The 22,042-nt window shown below is 37.1% G+C and overlaps 3 protein-coding genes and 1 long non-coding RNA gene across 7 annotated transcripts; 3 read left to right on the forward strand and 1 right to left on the reverse strand.

Annotated features, from left to right (window-relative positions):
- The first annotated feature begins 4,608 nt into the window (after nucleotides 1-4,608).
- Nucleotides 4,609-7,375, forward strand: LOC137727066 (transcription factor bHLH25). Of its 2 annotated transcripts, XM_068466005.2 has the most exons (5): nucleotides 4,609-4,804; nucleotides 5,118-5,205; nucleotides 5,448-5,987; nucleotides 6,180-6,554; nucleotides 6,797-7,375. In XM_068466005.2, the coding sequence occupies exons 2-5, from the start codon at nucleotides 5,170-5,172 to the stop codon at nucleotides 6,869-6,871; spliced, it is 1,026 nt and encodes a 341-aa protein (XP_068322106.2). In that variant the 5' UTR covers nucleotides 4,609-4,804; nucleotides 5,118-5,169; the 3' UTR covers nucleotides 6,872-7,375. The 2 variants fall into 2 exon arrangements, with proteins under 2 accessions (XP_068322106.2, XP_088550767.1); XM_088694641.1 differs by lacking the exon at nucleotides 4,609-4,804 and having other exon boundaries at nucleotides 5,151-5,273; nucleotides 6,797-7,007.
- Nucleotides 7,376-10,004: 2,629 nt separating this feature from the next.
- Nucleotides 10,005-11,988, forward strand: LOC137725302 (protein TUNICAMYCIN INDUCED 1-like). Its single transcript, XM_068463945.2, has 3 exons — nucleotides 10,005-10,307; nucleotides 10,415-10,747; nucleotides 10,996-11,988. The coding sequence occupies exons 1-3, from the start codon at nucleotides 10,191-10,193 to the stop codon at nucleotides 11,809-11,811; spliced, it is 1,266 nt and encodes a 421-aa protein (XP_068320046.2). The 5' UTR covers nucleotides 10,005-10,190; the 3' UTR covers nucleotides 11,812-11,988.
- On the reverse strand, nucleotides 11,954-14,782 carry LOC137725303 (malate dehydrogenase, glyoxysomal). The gene is made up of 9 exons (XM_068463946.2): nucleotides 14,441-14,782; nucleotides 13,806-14,021; nucleotides 13,208-13,522; nucleotides 13,030-13,119; nucleotides 12,828-12,911; nucleotides 12,641-12,676; nucleotides 12,466-12,555; nucleotides 12,278-12,372; nucleotides 11,954-12,186 (listed from the first exon to the last, which is right to left on the reverse strand). The coding sequence occupies exons 1-9, from the start codon at nucleotides 14,510-14,512 to the stop codon at nucleotides 12,114-12,116; spliced, it is 1,071 nt and encodes a 356-aa protein (XP_068320047.2). The 5' UTR covers nucleotides 14,513-14,782; the 3' UTR covers nucleotides 11,954-12,113.
- A 761-nt stretch (nucleotides 14,783-15,543) lies between these two features.
- LOC148696896 (uncharacterized) lies at nucleotides 15,544-18,950 on the forward strand. 3 transcript variants are annotated; one of them, XR_015962858.1, is made up of 6 exons: nucleotides 15,544-15,711; nucleotides 15,907-16,034; nucleotides 16,118-16,205; nucleotides 16,567-16,693; nucleotides 17,272-17,326; nucleotides 18,728-18,950. It is a non-coding gene; the product is annotated as an uncharacterized LOC148696896 (long non-coding RNA). The 3 variants fall into 3 exon arrangements; XR_015962859.1 differs by having other exon boundaries at nucleotides 16,138-16,205; XR_015962860.1 differs by lacking the exons at nucleotides 17,272-17,326; nucleotides 18,728-18,950 and adding an exon at nucleotides 16,884-17,264.
- The last annotated feature ends 3,092 nt before the right edge of the window (nucleotides 18,951-22,042 follow it).

The raw sequence follows: 22,042 nt of genomic DNA on the forward strand, positions 1-22,042 counted from the left end.
ACTTCTTCAACTACTTCACCAATGGAAACCTTAAAAGTAAAAACAAGCAAGTCTTTCGGAGAAATAGATAAGGTCTTGAAACCTTGGGCCCATCCTTCTCACCCTTTAGCTGCTCAAGCAGACCAACACGGACGCGCTACAACTCATCCACTTCCTTCTTCAAACTTTCGTTGATCTTCAATACATCTTAAAGTCCCAACACTTGGAGTTCAAGCCTATCGACGATTCTCTTAAAGTGGATCAATTGATTATAAGCAGTAATCAACTCTTCATCCTTTGCATAAGCAGCAAAACGAAGCTCAGAAACTGCAAACCCAAGATCTTAGATCTGAGGTATGTAACATCCAATCTATTTCTCTACACTTTCATACTTAACTTGGATCGCGTCAAGCTTAGTCTTCAAGTCAACAATATCTTAGAGAGTGGTTTCAAGCTGCAAAGAAATAGGGGCAGAAATATTAGACCCCTTCAAGGCAATGAGCTCAGAATCCAACCTCTTGATCTCTTCGGCCGAGGAATAAGCTTCAGCTGCCACAGTCTTCGCCACCTCCTTGGCAACCTTACTATATCTACATCATAGCAAGCAGAGCAGTCCTTCTACATTAGGTTGTATGCTTCGCAAATGAACTTGGACAAACAAACCTTTCTAAACGCCATCAACAAACTTGGCACAAACGTCCATGTCTTCAAGCAGATCTGGTTTCAAAAGCACACAGATCTCAACAGCCTCCCCATAAGCAGACTTAGTGGATTTCTCACAACTGCCCACGCGAGTAGTCTCCTCATTCCCAGCAGGCGAATCAGTCTCAACAGCAGAGGGAGTGGGCCTTAGTGCCACTTTAGCAGTAAAGTCCACCTTATTGCTCTTTATAATAGCAAGCCTTTTTTCGAATAAGAACTAGACTTAGCTCCCAACGGACATTTTGGCACAGACTTAGGTACTAGGGGCATGACAATACCTCTACACTGAGCAATACTATCAGCAATCAAATTAGCCATTCTCAACATGGCAGGTGCCATAGGCTCAAATCTAGCAGCCTTATTTTTCTTCACATTAGAATAAGTCATGTCAATCACAGGCTTCTCGACAGCAGATGGACCCTCACGAACAACGAAAGAAGTTTTCAGTTTTTTCTTAACCAGCATCTCTTGAGCAGACGAGGAAGATTTCTTCTTTCCACCTTCATTCATAGTAGGCTCCATGACAATGATCAGACGAGCCAAAGTATCCACCTTGATCTTTTTTACCTTCTCTCTCGGGACCAACCCACATTTCTCTCAGCGAAGAAAACTAAACAGCCAACGTTATTCACGGTACTCAACAAGGGAACTCAACCAATACTGGTTTTTTCCTCCGTTTTTCCCCCAAACCAACAGGTAGGAGGCCTGCATGCCCAGCATTCCAGCAGCCCATGAGGCTCTTGATCTCTTGATCTCTCTCAATCGTCGGCCTGGCCCTTATCAGGTCCAAAAGCTCAAAGGACAAAAATCATGCGGCTTGCCTAGTACTGCACCTTAGCGCCTCAATCCGCGACCCCAACCGCAAAAGCTACCCTTAGTTCTAGCCAAGCCGAGCAGCCTAAGCAGTGATCCCTGCCACAACATCTCCTCAGCCCATACCAAGCTGGCTCCCGGCCCCTGCCAGCCGACGTGCCACACCACCTCAACGGCTGCCCCGCAATAGCACTATCCAAGAAGAAGATAAGGAAAATTAATTTTTTCTTACCTCGGTGCGGCGCAGAAAAGACGAAGAAAGTAACGAAAGACGATCCTTTGCACGGGCAAGATGTAGAAGATTGCTAGAAGGGAAACAAATATCCTATAAGCTTTCTCTCTTGTAAGGTAGAATAAATTGTTCTCCAAAGTTGATTTAATAACCTACTTAAGGTGGACTTAAATAGGCTTTAAGAGAAATTTATTTCCCTTTCCTAGAAGGATCTAATTTCCTATTAAAGAGAGAATCAACATCAAAATAGAAAACAATTCTACATTTCCTAAAGCAAGAAGATCTCTACACATGTTGCCCTTTCCTACATGCAGCCCAACAGGTGTGGAGGGGCATTTGTGGAGCCAAAAATAATCAAGAGGCGACACGTGGATTTTTAAGTAAAAGGACAAAATTACCCTTGAGGAGCACTGGAATTCCTACGCGCGAGCAGTAGACAAACATCCCACAATTAAATCAATAGTGCCCAAAATAGGTAACAAATTCAAAGTTATTTCATCCATCCTCATCCTATATTTTCCACAAGGTAATTATTTCATAAACTTCAAAACGTTCCATATAAATTGAGTTAATTGGCTAATTAATGGATTTATTCCTCATTAATCCATTAATTACGAGTTAAATCACCCATCTCACACAAAAAATACCCCAAAGGGCCAGCCACCTTTTTCTCCAAATAAGGACCAGCCATGTTCTATATATTGAACCCCATTTTCTCTAAAAACCTAAGGACACACTCTTGCAAAACTCCAAAAACTCTCTAAACATTTTTCTATCTAAATTCTAACTTTGGCATCGGAAGTTCTTTAGCCAAAACCCCCCCATTCATCGTGGGCACGTGAGGCTCTTGGCCTTGACCCTAAGGTGTTAGCTGTTTTGTAGGTGCAATTTTGTCCAAGAAAGAGGCGGAAATTTGCATCCACAATGGTGATTTTGAATTTTTGAATCCTTTAACCAAGGTATGACTCAATTTATGAATTTTTTGTTCATTTGATTTCAATTTTTTAGAATTTAGAATATGAGTATTTTAAAATTTACATGTACTTTCCTAAATTTTCATGTACTAAATTAGTATTTACGATTTTACACAAAACAGTAATGTTTCTAACATTCAAACACCAGAGACTAACCAAGATGCATCTTGAAATACAATATAATTCAATATAACTTGCAGCCTTTGATATCCTACAGGTAAGTAAGTCTTGTGTCTATGACATATGTGCTTGTAAATTAATATGTGTGCCACAAATCTTAGGCTGGTGGTGGTTGCCCTGCATCTTTAAGGCATGGCCATTGGTTATACTTGTACAGTGGTACTGGATCGGTTGGAATGTCATAAGCAAAATTTGCAATTGATATGCGATTGTGCAGTTTTGAAATTACAGAGATATTATCTTGTCAAACAAACAGTAATGTTTTCAAACAAACCCAATTTAATTACTAGTGCTCCATGCACTTCATGAAGCCTATAGAAAGATTCCTATGAAAAGGTATGGTACTAGACACATATGCTCATGAAACAGAGATCACATAGAGAGAGATGGTGATACATGGTTTTTGTCAACATCTACATAAGTGTCAATCTTGTTGTCAGCCATGGCTGAATTCACACCTCAATTCTCACTGCCCATTTTCAAACGACGTAAAGTTAGAGTTATAAATCAAATGGGTGTAAAAATAAATTCACATATTAAATTGGATTTATAAGGGTATATTAGGTAATAAATTTGGGTTTAAAGAGATATTAATGGTTTAGTTAAAAATTAAATGGGTGCAAAAAATAAGTTAGGTGTAGAGATAGATTACATGGGTTTAAATAAAATTTCTCTAATTCATATTCAACAAGATAATTAAATTTCAAATAGAAATTAGAAAAGGGTTGTGAACCAATTTAGTCATGATCACACATGAGCCGACCTCGTAATGGGCCGGTTTGATGGAACATGTCAGCCCAACAATAAACCCATAAAGTAGCCTAATGGCCACGTTCTATATGATGCGTCAATGATCTACTGAGGCAGAACCCAAAGAGTCAAAGGAAGGTTCCTAAACATAGTCAACATCACAAATGTTTCCTCTCCATCATCGTATGATTCACTAGCATCATAAATTAAATCAAGACGTGTCGTGTGAAATAAGGACCTGAATGTCGTTGTCCCCACCACTGTGCCATGTTGTGGTTTATCACCAACTTTAATTAGATAGCACAAGATACGTTGAATTACTTATCTAATTTTAAAATGCTAACGAATGTGACAATGTTTCATTATTAGGTTGCGATTTAAACACTAACAATACTAAATAAACCAAGTTATTTTATTGAATTTTGAAATATTAACTGATGTGACAATCTTTCATCCATTTTACATTTGGGCTCATTTTCAAATTTATTTATTCACAGCAATAAAAAAAAATATTAACATTGTTAAATAACTAAAGTTTGCCTCTAAGTTGATTCTCTGGTATGTTCTCTCATATCTTCTTTCAATCATCATTGTCTTTGAATTTGAATGCGGAAAATAATAATCATTTATACAACTATGCAAGGTTGGCTTTGGTGAAAAGGACATTGTGGAGGACCACATGTCTAAACTCCAATATTGTTGGGTTGCTTCATTAGCAACTTCGTGAAAATTTCAATGGCTAGATTGTTGGTGAAAGATCCTCCTAAAAGTCCACAAAGCAACAAAATTGGATTTCTAATTCATTTCTATATTTAATCAGCTTAAAGCAACCCATATTTTAGCATTAAACAAATTAATAATCTACTTTCCTTGGTACCTATAGTCAGCATTCAAACAATTCATGAGGAACAACAGTACCAACTTAGAATAATAATGGGAACATTAGTAATCAAATCATGCTACCTATGAGAGAGAGAGAGAGAGAGAGAGAGAGAGGGAGAGGATTTGTTCAAAGGTGAGGTACTGACAGACAGATGAACTACGTACACAAACAACTCAGCAAGAGCTATATATAAAAGCTTGAAGCTGCAGGTCAGGGTCTTGTACGTTCTCTAAGGGAGAGAGAATCACTTGGGAGAAGAACAGGCTTTGGTCATTAATTGTTCGATCGAGTGTAAGCTTCCTTACTTCTAATACTATTTGTACTTGCTATTTGTCGTCTGATTCAGCTTCTTCTTCCAAAGCTTAGGGTTGTTTGTTTCTGTACAATTTTAGAGTTTTTATTTGCATATTTTGTACCGAAAGGGAGTCTGTTGAGAGTATCCCGCATTAGAGAGGGTAGTATTGCATAAGTGCTTAAAATATTCTTTTAATTTTTCCCTTTATCAATTGTGTTTTTGGTTTAAAACTTGCATTCTAATAGGATGCGTTGAGCGGATTGTTTTGTACGGGGCCAGTAACTTGTTACAATGATTTTGTTTTTCCAGGACCCTTCCTTGAGCTCAAGATCATCAAGAAAAAGAAAAAGGAGCAAATTTGATGGAGATTTCATCAAGAGGAGGATCATCTGAGCTGGTAAGACTATTCTGCAGCAACCCCTGGTGTCGTTTCCTTTTGGACAAAGATAAACATGTGCAACAAAGGTTCTGTTTTTAATGTTTGAATATTCAAGGATTATTTAGCACATAATTAATAATTTGAGATTGTATTAATGTTAATGTTTTGGACTTGTTTGAAACAGTTTCATTCATTGTATTTGATGAAATATTGTCTATACTTAATTTGATAATTAAGAAGGAAAATTGTTTAACTTACAGGGAATGGAGGATCCCTTCTTCATCAACCAGTGGCAGTACATGAACTCTTTGGATGAGCTCGGTATGCTCCCGTTAGCAGCTGCATTTGGGGAGAATTTACAACACTCTCAGTTCCACCCAATTTTCAACCTCAAAACTCCTATCGATAATGCTCATACCACCATTGACAGACCAACAAAACAGCTCAAAACTGATGGATGGACTTCATGCAAAACTGATCATCTTGTATCAAATCCACAAGTTGTTTCTGTGCCTCCAAACATTCTTTCGTTTGTCAGTTCTCATCATGCAAACCAAATGCCGGTGCTTAAGCCCAAAGAGGAGGCAGCAGCAGTGTGTTCAAAGAGCACCAACACTCTCCCTTCTGATATATTGCTTTCTCAAGGTTCATTAGGAAACCGAAATTATTCATCAAATGGGATCAGCACAACCACTCGGCTTTCTCAGACCCAAGATCACATTATTGCAGAAAGGAAGCGCAGAGAGAAGCTCAGCCAACGGTTCATAGCTTTATCTGCAATCGTTCCTGGTCTAAAGAAGGTAACAGAAATTATATCCTCTATCTGTTAATCCACTGCAAGTTTTATTCAAGACATTCTTTTACATTTGATTGTCTTGCTTATACTCCAAGTAACCAGTAGGGTTTGGGATGGCATCGATTCCAAGAAATTTGGATTTTTTTACCTGCTGAATTGTGTTTCTAAACGTAAATCATACTTCATGATATGACAGATGGACAAGGCTTCTGTTCTGGGAGATTCAATTAAGTACATCAAACAACTGCAGGACAAGGTAAAGACGCTTGAGGAACAGACGAGAAACAAAAACATGGAATCGGTCGTGTTTGTGAAGAAAACACAGCTCTTTGCCAACGGCGACAATTCTTCCTCTGACAAAAACGGCACCACAGGCCCGTTTGACACAACACTGCCTGAAATTGAAGCAAGGTTCTGTGACACCAATGTCTTGATAAGAATCCACTGTGAGAAAAGAAAAGGAATTGTGGAAAAAACAATAGCAGAGGTTGAGAAGCTCCAATTAAAATTCATCAATAGTAGTGTGATGACATTCGGGAGCTGTGCTCTTGATGTTACCATTATTGCTCAGGTAAATTTCCTTCTCAGTTATATGAATGAAATTTGTTGCTTCATAATATTTTCAATAGAAATGATTTCCATACACTCGTGTCTCCTTCGACAAACTAATGTTTATTTTTGTCCCTTAGACTCTCTTAATTTATTCAATCAAAAAACAGAGATAAACAGCCGTGTGTTGGGGATAAAATGGGCGAATATCTCTTCGCCACTTTTAATCCAAAGTCATTTGATACCATATCTCGATCTTTGCAGATGGAAGCGGAATTCAGCCTCTCGGTGAAGGATCTCGTCAAGAATCTACGCGCAGCTTTTGAGCTGTTCATGTGAAATGAATCTACTCGCAGCTTTCGATCTGTTCCTTGCTGCAGAAGCTTCACAATAAATAGGAGTATTTCCTCAAATATACCAGTCCAAGTTTAAGTACCTTTTTCAGAATCTCTGTTTACAAGGCCTGCAATCCTTCACCAAGTTAGATTACCAGTACCTTCAAGCTTGTTTGCTGTCAGGTTAATATTTTGCAGGAGGGTTTTTTCACTTCAACTTTTTTTCATGGTTAACTTGTTTACCATGCTTATTTACCCACCTGTTTAAGCAAGTTATCTCACAGCTTTTGATTTACTTCAAGGAGTTTGCGAAATGCGACTCATCCCTTTGTGTCCCCTAGGGTTTATTTTTTATAGGTGAGGATGAAAGCAGGCATTTGTTTGGTCAGCGTTATAGAGGCATCTTGAACATCTAATTTCTTGAGCCTCTTTTTCTAGTAATCTTCTCTTTATATGTAACCCTTTTGTTGCCAAGTAATGGAAAATAAGTAATTTCATGTTACCTTTACCCACAAGTGTATTGGAGTGGATGTATGTTATTCTATGTAACAAAATAACGTTCCGTTATTTTGAATTGGCTTCTTATGGTTTGGGCGAAGTTCCACTTTAATTTCTACAATTTAAGTTTTATCGAATGCAGTCATTTAATTCACTAATTATTGTAATTTTGAGCACAAGCTTAATTTTCGTCAAAAATTTTCACAAATTAGCACAAGTATAAAATCCAAGGGGTAAATTGGAATTGCCTCATATGTGCGTTAAACATGTTACACAAACTGATGTGAAACAATTAATAACTCCATGACTACAATCGCAAAAAAATGGTACTGCGCCCAAACTATAGGAATCAAATCATCGTTTTGCCTTTTTAACTTTCCTCGTCCAAATGATTGTGTATACTCTCTAAACAAAGGGAAAACACACACACACAAAATGCCATCACAAGGATAATAGTTGAATACCATCATAGCATATATCAAAATTATTGGAGGTTAGTTGGGAATATAGCTAATTAATTAAGCTTGCTGGTTTTTGGTATTGGTGGGTGCTGGGGAGTAGACTGGACAAATAAGACTTTGAAAAATTGACACTAACTAGAGACTCAAACTTGGAATTTTGGAGGTCTTATTATCTTATAAGTTTAGGTGAATGATTAGCGGAGCTTAATATTCTCTGCTAGCCCCACTAAGATTGTGATCTTTGGTATGACTTTATGGCAACAACCTCTCTCAAGTTTCAAAAGAATGATCCCCCTTCATTATAATCATAAATTAAGGTACTTTAGAGGGGGAGAATTAAAGAAATAAGGCAAATGTAGCCGTTGATTGGATGAGATTTTATATTGAATATCTATAAGCCAATAATTCACTTGAGTCACAGAATCTCGTGTTAATTTTGTCTGTTGGTCTTATAGTCTCATATTAATAAATGATTAAAACTTGTCTATAACGTAAGTGTACAAGAACAATATGATAATAAATTAGGACTGTAATAAGTTCAGAGTTTGATTTCTTGCTATATAATAAAAGATGAATATCCTAATCCTATGATAATCAGAAAAAGGAATATTCTATGCATGTACACATAGAGCATAAGAACTAACAAAGCAAGTTCCTCAAATAATTCCTCAAATTGTATTAGGGCAAGTATGTATGCCGTTAATAAATGAAATTTCAGTTTTTTTGTCACAAACAACTGGATTTTGATTTCTAAACACCCATAATCTTGTCCCTTTCTCTCCCTGTGAGAGACCTTCCCTCTGGTTGAGGGTGATTCTCACCGTTCTGTGTGAGTGGTTCCCAATCGAGTCCCTTTCTGTTGTCGCGGATCCTAGCTATCGGTGGGTTTTCTTTTGTTTTTTTCTTCCTCGAGTTTCTTGGCTGATCTGCCTTCCTCTCTCCCCTCTGCTGTCTCTCATCCATCTTCCGAGCTTCAATCACCTTTGACCACGATTTATTGCAGTGTTTTGAGTGGGTGTGTATCGATCTGGTGCTTCCACTGGGTCGGGTGTTCCTTGCACCGTCACCCTCTCTTTGTTGTCTGCCTTTGTTGGTAGTGTTGCTCGTGGACTCCCACGAGCTTCTTTCAATTGGTTGCAGGTTCTTGGTGGTCTGTAGCTGTGTTCAAAGTGAAGCTTGGATTTGGCTGCGAGTATCGATGAGGCGCAGTTTATTTTGGGGCCAGATTTTGGATGGATCGACATGCACAGCTGCTGTTTTGGTGGTTGCAGTGGCGGTGATGGTGGACGATGCAACAGAAGCGGAAGTTTCTAGGTTTTCTTTTGTTTTGGTCTTAACTTTTGGTTGGGCTATTGTTCTTTGTTTGTGTGTTTTGTTTTTGGGCCTTTGTGTTGCATATTTTGGCCCATTGTGTTGTAATGTTTGTGATTGAATATATGTTGCCTTTGTTCCGAAAAAAAAACAAAACAACTGGATTTTGTTGTTGATTGGTTTTGATTTCAATTGGGCTGCTTCTTTCATTACATTTACACTTAAAATGATTTGGTTTTTCAAAAATTTAGCCTGCAAGGTGTCGTGGTGTAGTTGGTTATCATATAAGTCTAACACGCTTGTTTGGTAAGCTAGTTGAGATTGGATCTTGAGAATATGATTGGATTGACAGAGACTTATAAGATATGATTTGTAACCATGTAAAAATATAGGTTAGATAACTCACTCTATTGTGGAATCATAACTCATCATGTTCAATCATGTCTATGTATAAAACATGACTTACATACAAGTCATGTCCATCTTACATTTGATATAATAAATAACTGATTAAACTCAAGTATATTTTAATTGATCAGAATATATCTTATCCAATCCACCAAACGGGATCTGAAGGTCCTGGGGTTCGAACCCGGTCAACACCATTTTTATGTTCCGTAGTCTACCGGACGTCGTTTTGTGTAATCTATTTTAAACGTTGCCGTTTATTTCTCCTTAACGGTGTTACGAACCTCAATCCAAGCATAGAAACCCCGCGAAACACGCGGCGGGCTAACTCAAATTTGCCTAATCCACGTCATGGTGAGAAGCCTCCACCAAACCTCAGCCAATCACGCGAGCCGTTCGCATAACTTCCTCCCTTCCCATTGGTCCGTTTCCTCCACGTCATCACCCACTAGATTCTTCACCACTCAAATTTTCCCAAGAAAATTAAGAAAAATGAATTTTCTCGAGAAAAAACGCCCCCACTTTCCCATACATAAAAGATGAAACCCCGAATCCAAAATCTAAATCAAATCCACCACCGATTTCATTCCCAAAATCGCAACTGTCCAATTCCCAGTTCGTCCAAAAATTCAAAATCCAAAAACAATGGCTCCCAAAACGTTGCTTTTGATCCTATTGACGGTGCAATTCCTCCCGTCCTCTCTCTCTCTGATTTCCGCGCCGGAGCTCCGCCTTCCCTACGCCACCCCCAGAGCCATCTCCGTACGCCCCATCTCTTTTTCTCTCTCTCTACAATTTGAATTTTTGGATTCGGATTGATTGATTGATTGATTGGTTGTTTGATTGAGATTTGGTTGGTTGATTTGCAGGATTTGAAGGAGGCGATTGTGAAGGGACTAGGGTTTCAAGTGGAGGATCTGAAGGTGTCGGGGTTCGATTTGAGGGACGCGCAGGTGGGGCATTCGGTGGCGTACGAGTTCGACGTGGAGGTGGACAACAAGGTCCTGCCTTTCAAGCTTCTGGAGGACGTCGACCGCTGGGACTACGTCGACTTGCCCATTTTTAGGGTCGAGGACGAAAATGGGTTGGTCCAGAAAGGAAAATCGGGTGGTGGGTTGCCTCCGGTTTTGGCTCCGTTTCAGCTGGCTGGGCCCATGGAGCTCTGGATTCAGGACGCCAAAGATATGAGGATTTCGCTTCCTGTAAGTATAGGCTACTAGATTTCGAATATTTAGCTCAAAGTGTTTTAATTTTTAATACACAAACGACATTTTACTTTAAACTAATATAGAATCTGCGGATTTGATGGATCATTTAAAATTTTAACTTGGTCCTAATTTTAAAAGTATGATTTACGGAATTATAATCACGGAAGGAAAATTGCAATGTGACCTGTTGTTTATGATTAAAATTTGGAGTTCTGGGAACTGATTTGTTGAATGTTATGCAGCATGATGTGGATGCTGGTGTGTTGAAGAAGGTGATATTGGCAGAAGGGGCTGTGGTCACAGTGAAGGGTGCCAGGTCTGTGAGTCTTCGCCAACCTCTTCAGCTCCCATTGCCATTGAACCGAACCGACAATGGGTTCGCATCTGGTCTTGTGACCTTGGCTGAATGGCTGCGCCGTGCTTCCCGAACCCAATCATCTCCACTGCTGTCTCTCCGCATTGTTGGTCCGACTTCCCTCGCATCACCTTCCTCGACCTCTCCCTCCGTGAACAACAAGCTCAAACTAAAGCGCCTTGCCCCAGGCCTTGTGGAGTTGTCCTCACGATCAAACACCAAGCCCATTTCTGTTGAGCTGCAAAACCAAGAGACCACGGCCATTTTAACCCCTAGCTACTTCAGCACGGTCTGGCCCCTTGCTTCCATCAATGGCTCGAACCCTAACTTGGTAGGTTTCGAGTCGCTGCTTGCATCCGTGCTGGGTCCTAAGGCCAATAAGAAAGGATCCTTCAAGTTATTGAAGGCAGATGTGTCTGCACAGACGTTTTTGAAGATCGGGTTTGGGGTCGAGAAGAAGCTCAAAGAAGGAGATGGGATTGATTTGAAGGGTTTTCCAGAATGGAGGACAAAGCCTGAGACCGTGAGGTTGCATTTTGAGGTGCTGGCTAAGGTTGACGGGGATAAGATCATTCCAGAGAGAGTGGTTCCGGTTAACCCTGTATTAGTGGAGGACACCATGGCACCGAGTGAGCTACAGGGCAATGTCTCCATGTCCACAGTCCCCATCATTCATCCTCCGGCGAGCCCCTATACCTTGTAAAGTTTTCCGGTTTAGGGTTTACTGATACAAAATCTGGAAGTGTAAAGATAAAACCGATTTTGTTCCTTTTTTTCTTCAAGCATGAGGAGTTAGATGAGGTGTGGTTATACCATAAAGATTTATGTAATGGAGTTACCGAGCGTTTAAATTAATTTATGAAACCTTGATTTATATGTATATATAGCAAGAGTTCAACTTTATCAGGACTGATGTTTGAAATGACAATTTAATCCAACTGGATTCTTAGTACAACAGCGAACTAAATACAAATCTCTGTAGGAAACTTGAGAATTTAGTAAATTTCACTTCTTGATGAACGAAACCCCCTTCTGGATGCTTGCTGCTAACTCCATTTTCGCCTTCTCTAATCCAACCCTATCGACAAACCAATAAGAATGTTTAAGTTGTTCTATGCTATTTTGCAGCAACACAATTGTGGAGTGTGCATAATTAAGAACTGTTTTACCTCTCATACTCATTCAGAGGCCCGAGTTGGTAGATTTCCTCGGCTCCGCCACGACCAAGCCGGACCTTGGTTGCGAAGAAAGGAAGTTCGGTTACCTGCCACAAAGATTGAGCATTGTGCTTGGTTACTAGAAGTTCAGAACTTGGTTTTAAGACAACGTTGACGCCAATAAGGCTAGAGCAGAGTACCTCAGAGGCAACAAAAGCACATTCAATAACGCCAGCATCTCCTCTCAAGCCGCGGAGGCATGCATCCGCAAATTTCACAGCTGCATATGCCTGCAGAATGTTTTAGTCAATTCCAAGACTTGATAATCCTGAAAGAAATTATGTGTATACAATTGAGCCAATTGAAATGACCAACCATTGACAGTGTTGCCGAACCAGCCCCAGCTTTTGCCTGCAAAATTGCGAATGATAAAGTTGTCGGAGTTTTGTATATGATTTCATTGAAGAATAAACACACAAGAACAACGCCTGGACTGCGTCAAACCAGATTCATAGCTTTCCAGATAATAAGTGAAGAAGATTCACAAGCTAAGAGGCATTACCTCAACAACTTCTGTTCCACCGTTTTGAATCCGGTTTGTTAGGTATTCTGTTTCTTCTTTGGTGAAGGAGCAAGGAGGCTTGACCTGCATACATAGGCGTCGTCTTTAGAATTTTGCGCGCTTGTACAGCAACCAGTTCATTATTTGATGGCAACATAAGAAAACAACTAAAGATGCCGAAACTTGTATCCTTCTATACAACCTGTGACAGAAGCGGCAAAATGGTCACTCCGGCATGACCACCAACAACTGGAACATCGACTTCCCTAGGATCAAGTCCAAGAACTTCTGCCTGCAAGAAAATTACGCGAGTGGAAAATGAAAAAACCACGAACATAAATGATAGGAAGCGCACACAAACTTGTTTGACTAGTACTTACAACAAAAGTATTTGCTCTCACGACATCAAGCGTCGTGACTCCTAGAAGACGCTTTGGGTCATAAGTCCCGGCTTTCTTGAAAACCTCTGCTGCAATAGGAACTGTCGAGTTCACTGGATTACTGATCAAGTTGACGATTGCCTTAGGACAGGCTTTCGCAATTCCTTCACAGATGGTCCTGACAATTCCCGCGTTTATTTTGAAAAGATCATCCCTTGTCATTCCAGGCTTCCTTGGAACACCGGCAGGTATGATCACAAGGTCTATGCCCGTGAGAGCGCTCTCAAGCTGTGGCTGCCCCAAGAAACCGCGCACCTGAACTCCAAGGACGATACTTTCTTAATCTAAACACTTGACTTGAAGACTTGAATATGAGAAAATAAATTAAAAATTGTACGTCTCATTCTGTTATCTAATCGAACGGTTCATAAAGTTCCAAATCAAGTATCTCGGATTAGGTTCGCATTAGAAATTTAGAATGCTTCCATAACTTACAAGCATCATTGTCATTAACTAGGAATCATAACTTTGTTATAGAATGTAACGAACATTTCATCGAAAACAAATTGAAGATTAAAGTTGATGAAGAATTCATTACCACAGCTCCGGTATCCATGTGGCTAATGTCAGCTGTGACACCGGGGGCATTAACGACATCATAGAGATGAAGAACTGAAACCAGTGGGTTCATCTTCATGAGCATTGCAAGAGGTTGGCCAATGCCTCCAGCAGCACCCACAATCGCCACTTTAAAGCCGGGCGCCCCGCCCTTGGCTCTGCAATCACCTCTGCTCAGAGCAGAACCATCCTCCACCTTCACACAACCCATAATCCCGACATCATTATTTGGCACAACAACAGAAAAAACCAAGCCAAATTTGAAAACCGAAAAACGTAACCTTGAGTTTTCAGTAACGAAATGGTTATCAACGGGCTCCTAAGCAAATCTTGATCATAAATTTCAAATAAACCGAATGTTAACCATCATATAATACTAATTGCTACTTCATCAACAGTCACTAAACTTTTTTATGAAGTAGTACATCAGAAAATAAGTTAGCTCAAGTCACGTAACGCATTTTTATTGAGCCAAAGGTAAACCCGAGAAGATTAGGCTAATCGGCTAGTGCAGTATGCTCTCCCTCGCATCCGAGTTAAAATCTTTTCTCTATCTAGTAAATTAATATAGAATATTGCTTTGTCAAAATAAACAAGGAAAATCCAAGAGAGAACCTGGGAATTTGGTGGAAACAGATGAGCTGAAATCCTTGCAAAGCGTCCATTAGCTTCCACGCTCGACCCCATTTTCTCTGTGCTTTTTTTCAGACAAAGGGAGAGTGAGTTTTCAAGTGTACCGAGCTAACCTGTTTGCATTGCATGCAATGGAGAATGGACAATAAATAATTAAAAAATCCAAAAAATCCCACTTAAGAAAAAAACAAAGAGATAATTGGAAGGAACGATACATAATTTTTTTCTCAATATTTAAAATGTGTGGAAACTAATTATTTAGAGCTCTTATCCTATCCATTTTTCTCAATTGTGGCTCTCACAAATTTTGAACCAGCAACTTACATCTGTCTGAGTTTGATCCAATCTTGTTTATACTGATGTGGTGACGTGGCACCATGGCTCTCCCTTTCCTAAACTTGGCCCACCAATTTTTTCATGGATCAATATCCAACCCAGAAAGGAATTTGCATGATTCAGGGCCATCAAACGGGCCAAAATACCAAGTTATGAGACTTGAGGTCCATTGGACTCTATTATTTATCATCCAAAGAATAAGACAAAGTACTTATTTTTTATGAGTAAATGTTACGAAGATCAAATTTTTGCAACAGATTTGAATAACACGTGACGCCATGCATACAATGTAACCAATAATACCTTCTTCTTTTTTTAACAAACAATATTATCTACACTAAAGAGTGAATGTGGCTCATAATGAACTAGCAATAATATGGTTTAAATTCGACTTTGTTGAGAATCGAACCTAAGACTTTTCACTTATAAGTGAAGAAGAATACCACTAAACCATGATACTAATAATACATAAAGATATGATTATTGGTTGACGTAACATATACGAATCACATATCACACGACGTTGTATGGTATTTCTAAGTGTTACTGCTTTTTGTAAAAATTCTATATATACTAAAACCCAGTTCAGAAGGTTCACTATTCTTAAGCATAGTAAAATGACAGAAATACCCCTATTTTATTGTTTAATTTTTTCTGTCTTTTTCTTATTTTCACAGTGAAATGACTAAAAAGCTGGGTCATATGTGTTGCTTTTATATGATAGTGTGTTGTCGTCTACTTCGCGTTGTCGTCTCCTCTCTATTCAATTTACTTTTCACTGCCATAAACCATTCATTGCCTTTTTCTCTCGCTCACAGCCATCGCAAAATCCCTCAACCCCTCAAACCAACAAATTCAATTTCGCAATCTCTCACACCTAATCTAAACCCTTGCAACTTCACTATCAAGTATTCAATGTATGGATTGAACTTTGAATCTTCCTCGAAATCTTTTCACTTTTTCATATGGGTTTTTTTGAATTTTAGAAAATATTCTCTTCTTAGGGTTCAATTTTTGTTAATTTTAGTTGTTTTCTCCTAATTTTGGTGATTAGATTTTGAAACTTTTTTTTTCCCAAATCCACATTGACATGGGTTTGTGGTTGTTTTAAGAAAGTGCAAGAAGACAATGGCATCTGCTCAACTCAAAGCTTTTCTTTCAATGGTTAATTAGTACCTTCTCGACTCATTGCCAAAATCTCTTCAATTTCAACAGCAGCAACCACCACTTTTCCCCAAAGGTAAATTTCTCTTCTCTTTCTTGCATTTAGAATCTTCGAAGTCCTCATCTACATTGTTTGATTTCTGCAATTTCAATTCACAGAAACATGGTTCTCTCTGCAGCACTGCCCATTTTCCACCAAAATCACATCTCAAATTCTTCCAATTTCGAACACGACATGCCAGCGAAGGTCAGTACCCTCACTCATACCCAATTTACCCAAAGATAATTTTAATATCAGTGATGGGTTTTTAACAGGCACTTCAGTTGAGTTAGGGTTTTGTTTAATTAAATCTCATTAGTTTGATTCTAATTCAATAAATTTGAGTTAGGGTTTTGTTCAATTCAATTTTAATAGTTTGATTCTAATTAATAAATTTTCCTCATAGTCCATTCAATTTGTTTTATTTCTAATTTGGATTTTGAAAGTGAGTAAATTTTGTAATTGCTTGCTGCAATTATTCAACTTATGTCTCTACAATATTTATTTACTTATAGGTGCTCAGCCATCGTAAGGGTTAATCTGTATCTTTTTTTGTTCCTTACTGCAGGAACTACATCTTTGCACCAACTATTGAGATGACCATGGAAATAGTTGAGCTAAAAAAAAGGAGCAAGATGATCAAAAGCAACAATCTGCAGCACCTTACTTTGTTAAAAATATTGAACTGATCCTAGGTGAGAATGAGCGTTGATACGTAATAATTTAGTTCCTGAGACAATAGTGTTGAATCTACTTTTATTATACTTTCAATTTATAATCTAATCTTATTTTTCTTCAATTTCTTTAGAAATAAGAATTTTGATTTCAATTTTTTTTTTTTTTAATTTTTGTTGAGAATTCATATACTTACCTTTCTTTTTACAGATTCCTGAAGCCTTGGCAGCACAATTTATGTGTGCAGAGTAATGAAATTTATCATTTGTATCAGTGGCATTCAAACACATCTATCTAATGAATGATTGAAAGGATGGATATATATATATATATATACATACATTTTCTTTGTCATTTCAATGCAGTGATAAACTAGGGTTAAGTGTTGAATTGGGATCCTTTGCAACTGGACTAATTATATCAACTACTGATCTCATATGGTCAAGAAATATGTAAGCTGTCATTATACTCCAGAGAAATTAAGTATATTGGACAACGTCATTCATCCTCTTTGTTTTTTTTATTTATTTACTTAAATTTATTTTCCCCCTCAATTTTTCTACCATGCTATTTCATTTGGTTTTTGATTTTCCTAAAGGTTTTCATTTGAAGGGAAAATATTGCATTCGTATGAATTCTACGTCGCTGTTCAGGTTTATAATTTTCTTTTTTGTTTTCTTTTCTTCCTTGCTCAGGCATTATTTTCTTTTTGCTGCATATTGCTATTGAGTTTCTGTTTGGAAATGCCTATGTTTTTTTTTTCTTTTCTTTTTTTTTGTTCACTTGCTGAAAATGTCTCTGCCAAAACTTTAAGGGCTTTTCCTTTGCTTCTTCTTATCTTCCTCTTTCTCTGTCCAATTATAAAGCAGTTTTACGTTTTTGTTGCTATAAAGGGTTTTCCTTTGTCCAATTATGCTTAACGCAATTTTTTCTAATTTAAATGGACTCTTTTTGTCACACATTGTATTTGATAGACAGATGAAAAAAGAGCGAAAACAGATTATATATGCTCCCTCATTATCATAAGAAAACTCCGTCTTAGCTTTTGGTTATGTGTCCCCCATTTGTTTACTTATATGTTTTACTGTTTTGAGTTAAATTTAACAAATTATCCACACTAAGAGCCCCCTATTTCAAAATGCGAACCCATACAGAGAAAATCCATAAGAGAAAATTGCAAAACCCATTTTTTCTAGAATAGCAAATTCCATTTCCAACTTACTTTATATATTATTCTACATATGAATGAGTACAACATTGTACATCAATGTCTTTTCCTTTTTAGCTTTACATGTTACTCATTTGTATGTTGTTGCTCTCAGACTTCATATAATCCTCATTTGCTTCATTGTTTGCACATGATTCCTTTATATATGGTTTCTTTGTGAAATTAATCACAACAGATTATTACATCTTTGTCGTAACGATACCTCCTTTACAATTTTAATTTCTACATACACATTCATTTTTTGACTGTTTTTGTTGCTATAAGTGATTTATTTGAACTCCCCGACTTTGTCTAATTAGTATCACTGAGATATATTTTGTGAAATCCCACATCGTCCAGGGGAGTGATCCTTATATGTATATTCTCATCTCTACCTAGCACAAGGCCTTTTGGGAGCTCACTGGCTTTGGGTTCCGTAAGAACTCCGAAGTTAAGCAAGTAGCGCGCGAGAGCATTCCCAGGATGGGTGACCCATCGGGAAGTTTTTATGTGAGTTCCCAGAAACAAATCCGTGAGGGTGTGGTTGGGACCCAAAGTGGACAATATCGTGCTACAGTGGTGGAGTAGGCCGGGGAAGTGGTCCCCCCCGGGCCGAGATGTGACATATTTGATATAGGACTTAAGTGCGAAAAATGGGTTGGTTTGAATGCACTCATTTTAGTCTTTTTGCATCTGAAAGAGTAGATGAAAATAACGGGAAACAAAAATCTCATTTGCACCTTCAGGATCACAAATGAACTCTATCTCAGTTTTACTTTTATGTCCCCCCTTTGTTTTCTTATATGTACGAACTAACAACTCCTTGTTTTTTTTTCAAAATTTGTAGGAACTAGCTGAAACCTTAAACAACATAATGAAGATGAAGATGAGCCGGAAACAATGAAGTAGGAAAATCTAAATTCAATAACATGTTCATAGTCTATCTAAATATTTTGAATAATGAGCAGTTTAATGTTGTTAATCTTTTGATCACGATAATATGTTGCTAATTTACTTTCTCAAACAACAGACATGTAAATATTGATATATAAAACTTATTTTATGTTAAATAGTATTGTCTTAAAGTGTTCTTAAAACCCGCAACAAAGCGCGGGTATTCATGCTTGTGGAAACTATAGGTAAGATGAACATTTGCAATCCAAGGTGTAAGATCGCCAAACATTAAGGTGTAATTTCAATAAAAGGAATTGGGGTGTATACAATTGCAAACTTGATTTTATTGAACATATTTTAATATGATTATACAAGTCATATTCTATTTTATACAACTCTAAATTATAAACAAAAGATTTAAACTCGGACACATAGAAGAGAGCGCAACTGTTTTAATCAACATAGTTATATCCACATTTGTGAATTGTGATTAGAGATAAACGTTAATCGGTGACTTTGAAGTTTCAAATACAGTTTTGAACAACCTACATACAAATGCGTGTCAACTAATTGTAGCATTTTGTTACAAAAGTTGGGGATGTTTAAAAAAAGACACACCAAACGAAAAAATAAACGGAAACAATTAGGCTTTTTAGTCAAATTGGTTCCTAAAATTAATATAATTTCTCAAATTTAAAATCAATCGAAGTAGCCCATGAGATTATTCACCATCAATCATTTTTGTCATTTCATGAAAAATTCCATTAAACTAAGGACAATTCAATCCCGCTACTTGAAATAGTGGTTTCTTCAATTAATGGAGTTTTTTCACATAATGACTAAAATGACAGACGGATGACAATCTCAGAAACTACTTGTATCGATTTTAAATATTCAAAAGTCAAAATAAGGAGTTATGACTGTCTCTCAAAATAGATTTTGGCTAAAAGTCCAATTATATGAGACACAAAATCAAAGTGGGATCCAAACAATTATACGAGACAACATATCAAAGTGGGATGGCTTTAAAGCATATGATTTGATAAAGTCCACAATATACATACAAATGTGACCATATGGTTGTTGGTACATGGACCCACAAGCTTGATCCTTCTTTGACTCTCTTGCAGTCACCGAATTAATTTCCCAATCTTCCACCTACCTTACTCCTTAGTCAATTTGACTAGTCAACTGATTTTGATTTTTTTTTTTTTTTTGAACAAACGATTGCATTCACTGAATTAGTTCTCAATCTTCCACCTTCCTTACTCTTTAGTCAATTTGACTAGTCAACTTTTTTTTTTTTTTTTTTTAACAAACAATATCATCTACCTTAAGGGGAGATGGTAAGTTTAGCCTCGTAATGAGTTAGCAATAATGTGGTTTATACTTTCCTTTTGGCGAGAATCGAACTTAAGACCTCTCACTTACAATATACAATTGCATTCAGTGAATTAATTTCCCAATCTTCCACCTTCCTTACTCTTTAGTCAATTTGACTAGTCAATTGATTTTTTTTTTTTTTTTAACAAACAATATCATCTACCTTAAGAGGAGGGGGTAAGTTTAGTCTCATAATGGACTAGCAATAATATGTTTCATACTTTATTTTTGGTGAGAATCGAATCTAAGGTCTCTCACTTACAAGTGAAAATGAATACCACTAGACCGTATTATTAAGTTGCAGTCAATTGATATTTTATGTACCATAATTTGTTATTTGAATGTATTCAAAGAGTGTGACTTCAATGCTATTATTTAATGATACGAGCGTATAATTGCATTTAAATTTTATAATTATTTGAATATTTTATTTTTAATTTTAGTCTTCATTCGCGTATCATTATTTTTTTTTTTTTTACCAAAATTGTGTATCATTTAATGTTACAAAGTAGTTTTAAATAAGTTTTATATAAAAAAATTTGAAAAGAAATATCAAACTTTGGTGATCTCGTGGGATGCTTAGAACAAAAAGAAAATGATTAAAGTAGGGTTTCACCGGAGAGAGATCATAAGAGATGTGGTTGTTGCCTTTTCAATAAACAACTTACCCTAAATTCGTTGATGAAGGCACGTCTTACAACTCTTTAGTTCTTTAAATGGATACTAATATATCGCCCACTATACATTGTGTTTAAGAAATTAAGGTTCAATCGCCAATATATTTCGCCTATCTTCTTTTCTAAAAGTAAAATTTGCACGAAAAATTGTGTAAAACCGGTGTCATGCATGCAAGTTTTATTTTTAGAAAAGAAGATAGTAGCAACTTACATAGAACAAATTCATTCTTATGCTGTGTTGCAATTCAATAATGTGCGACATATGAGTCTATTGTAAAAGAGATTCAAACCATTTGCAGTGTTGCAGTCAACACTGTATTGTCCATTTTCCTTGCAACTCTGATGGTTATTTTTTATACACGAGGATAGGCAATGTCCTAATCATGCAACCATACACTCATAGACTTTGAACTATAATTAATAAAATTGCAATTAGCTTGCTAGACTAATCCAACTCTGTCAACTTCAATCTGCTATTTATCTATATCTGCATGTTTTTCTCTAACCAGATTTTGTAAACCCAAATGATGTGAATATTGATGATTAAATTATTACTTAAATATTAATTAACATGTTTATTTTTTATTGTTGACATATCAGTTGATTTGCAAATTTGGTTTAAAATTTCAATCTCCTTAACATTATATTAATGGATCCATGTAGGCTTCCAGGTAATTTACCAGGGGATGCTGACATGGCAGTTTTAGATTCAACAGTGGCGGCCTAGTAGACCACATTCCTAATCCACACATGCGTAAATATTTGAAGATTTTGTCTTTAAGATATTTGTATCGTGACACCGCCAACTAAAATAGAATTTACGCACATTTGGACTGATTGTGCCGTTTGGTAGGTGGGAGAAAAGAAACTGTTATTATCTTCTTTTCTTCTTTTTCCTTACAAAAAGAATAGCGTGCCAGAATGACTCAGTTTATCAATTATTATAATACACTTAATGAGAAACTTGAAAATAAATTTTAACTAATTATATAATGATATATGGTATAATAGACCGTGCTTTAGGCACATTGAAAAATTTATCATCTCTTTGGGAATGAGCTTGTTCCTTCATACGAATAATATAGTCTCATTGTAAAACTTTTATAATAGGAGTTATTCGATTTTTGAATATCTATTTGAAGATGACTCTTACAAAACTTTATTTCAACAATAGATCATTTGGTCACTCAAATCTCACGTACAAATCG

Source organism: Pyrus communis, chromosome 5 (genome assembly GCF_041283825.1).
Source record: "Pyrus communis isolate YQ-2024b chromosome 5, ASM4128382v1, whole genome shotgun sequence".
Taxonomy (NCBI): domain Eukaryota; kingdom Viridiplantae; phylum Streptophyta; class Magnoliopsida; order Rosales; family Rosaceae; genus Pyrus; species Pyrus communis.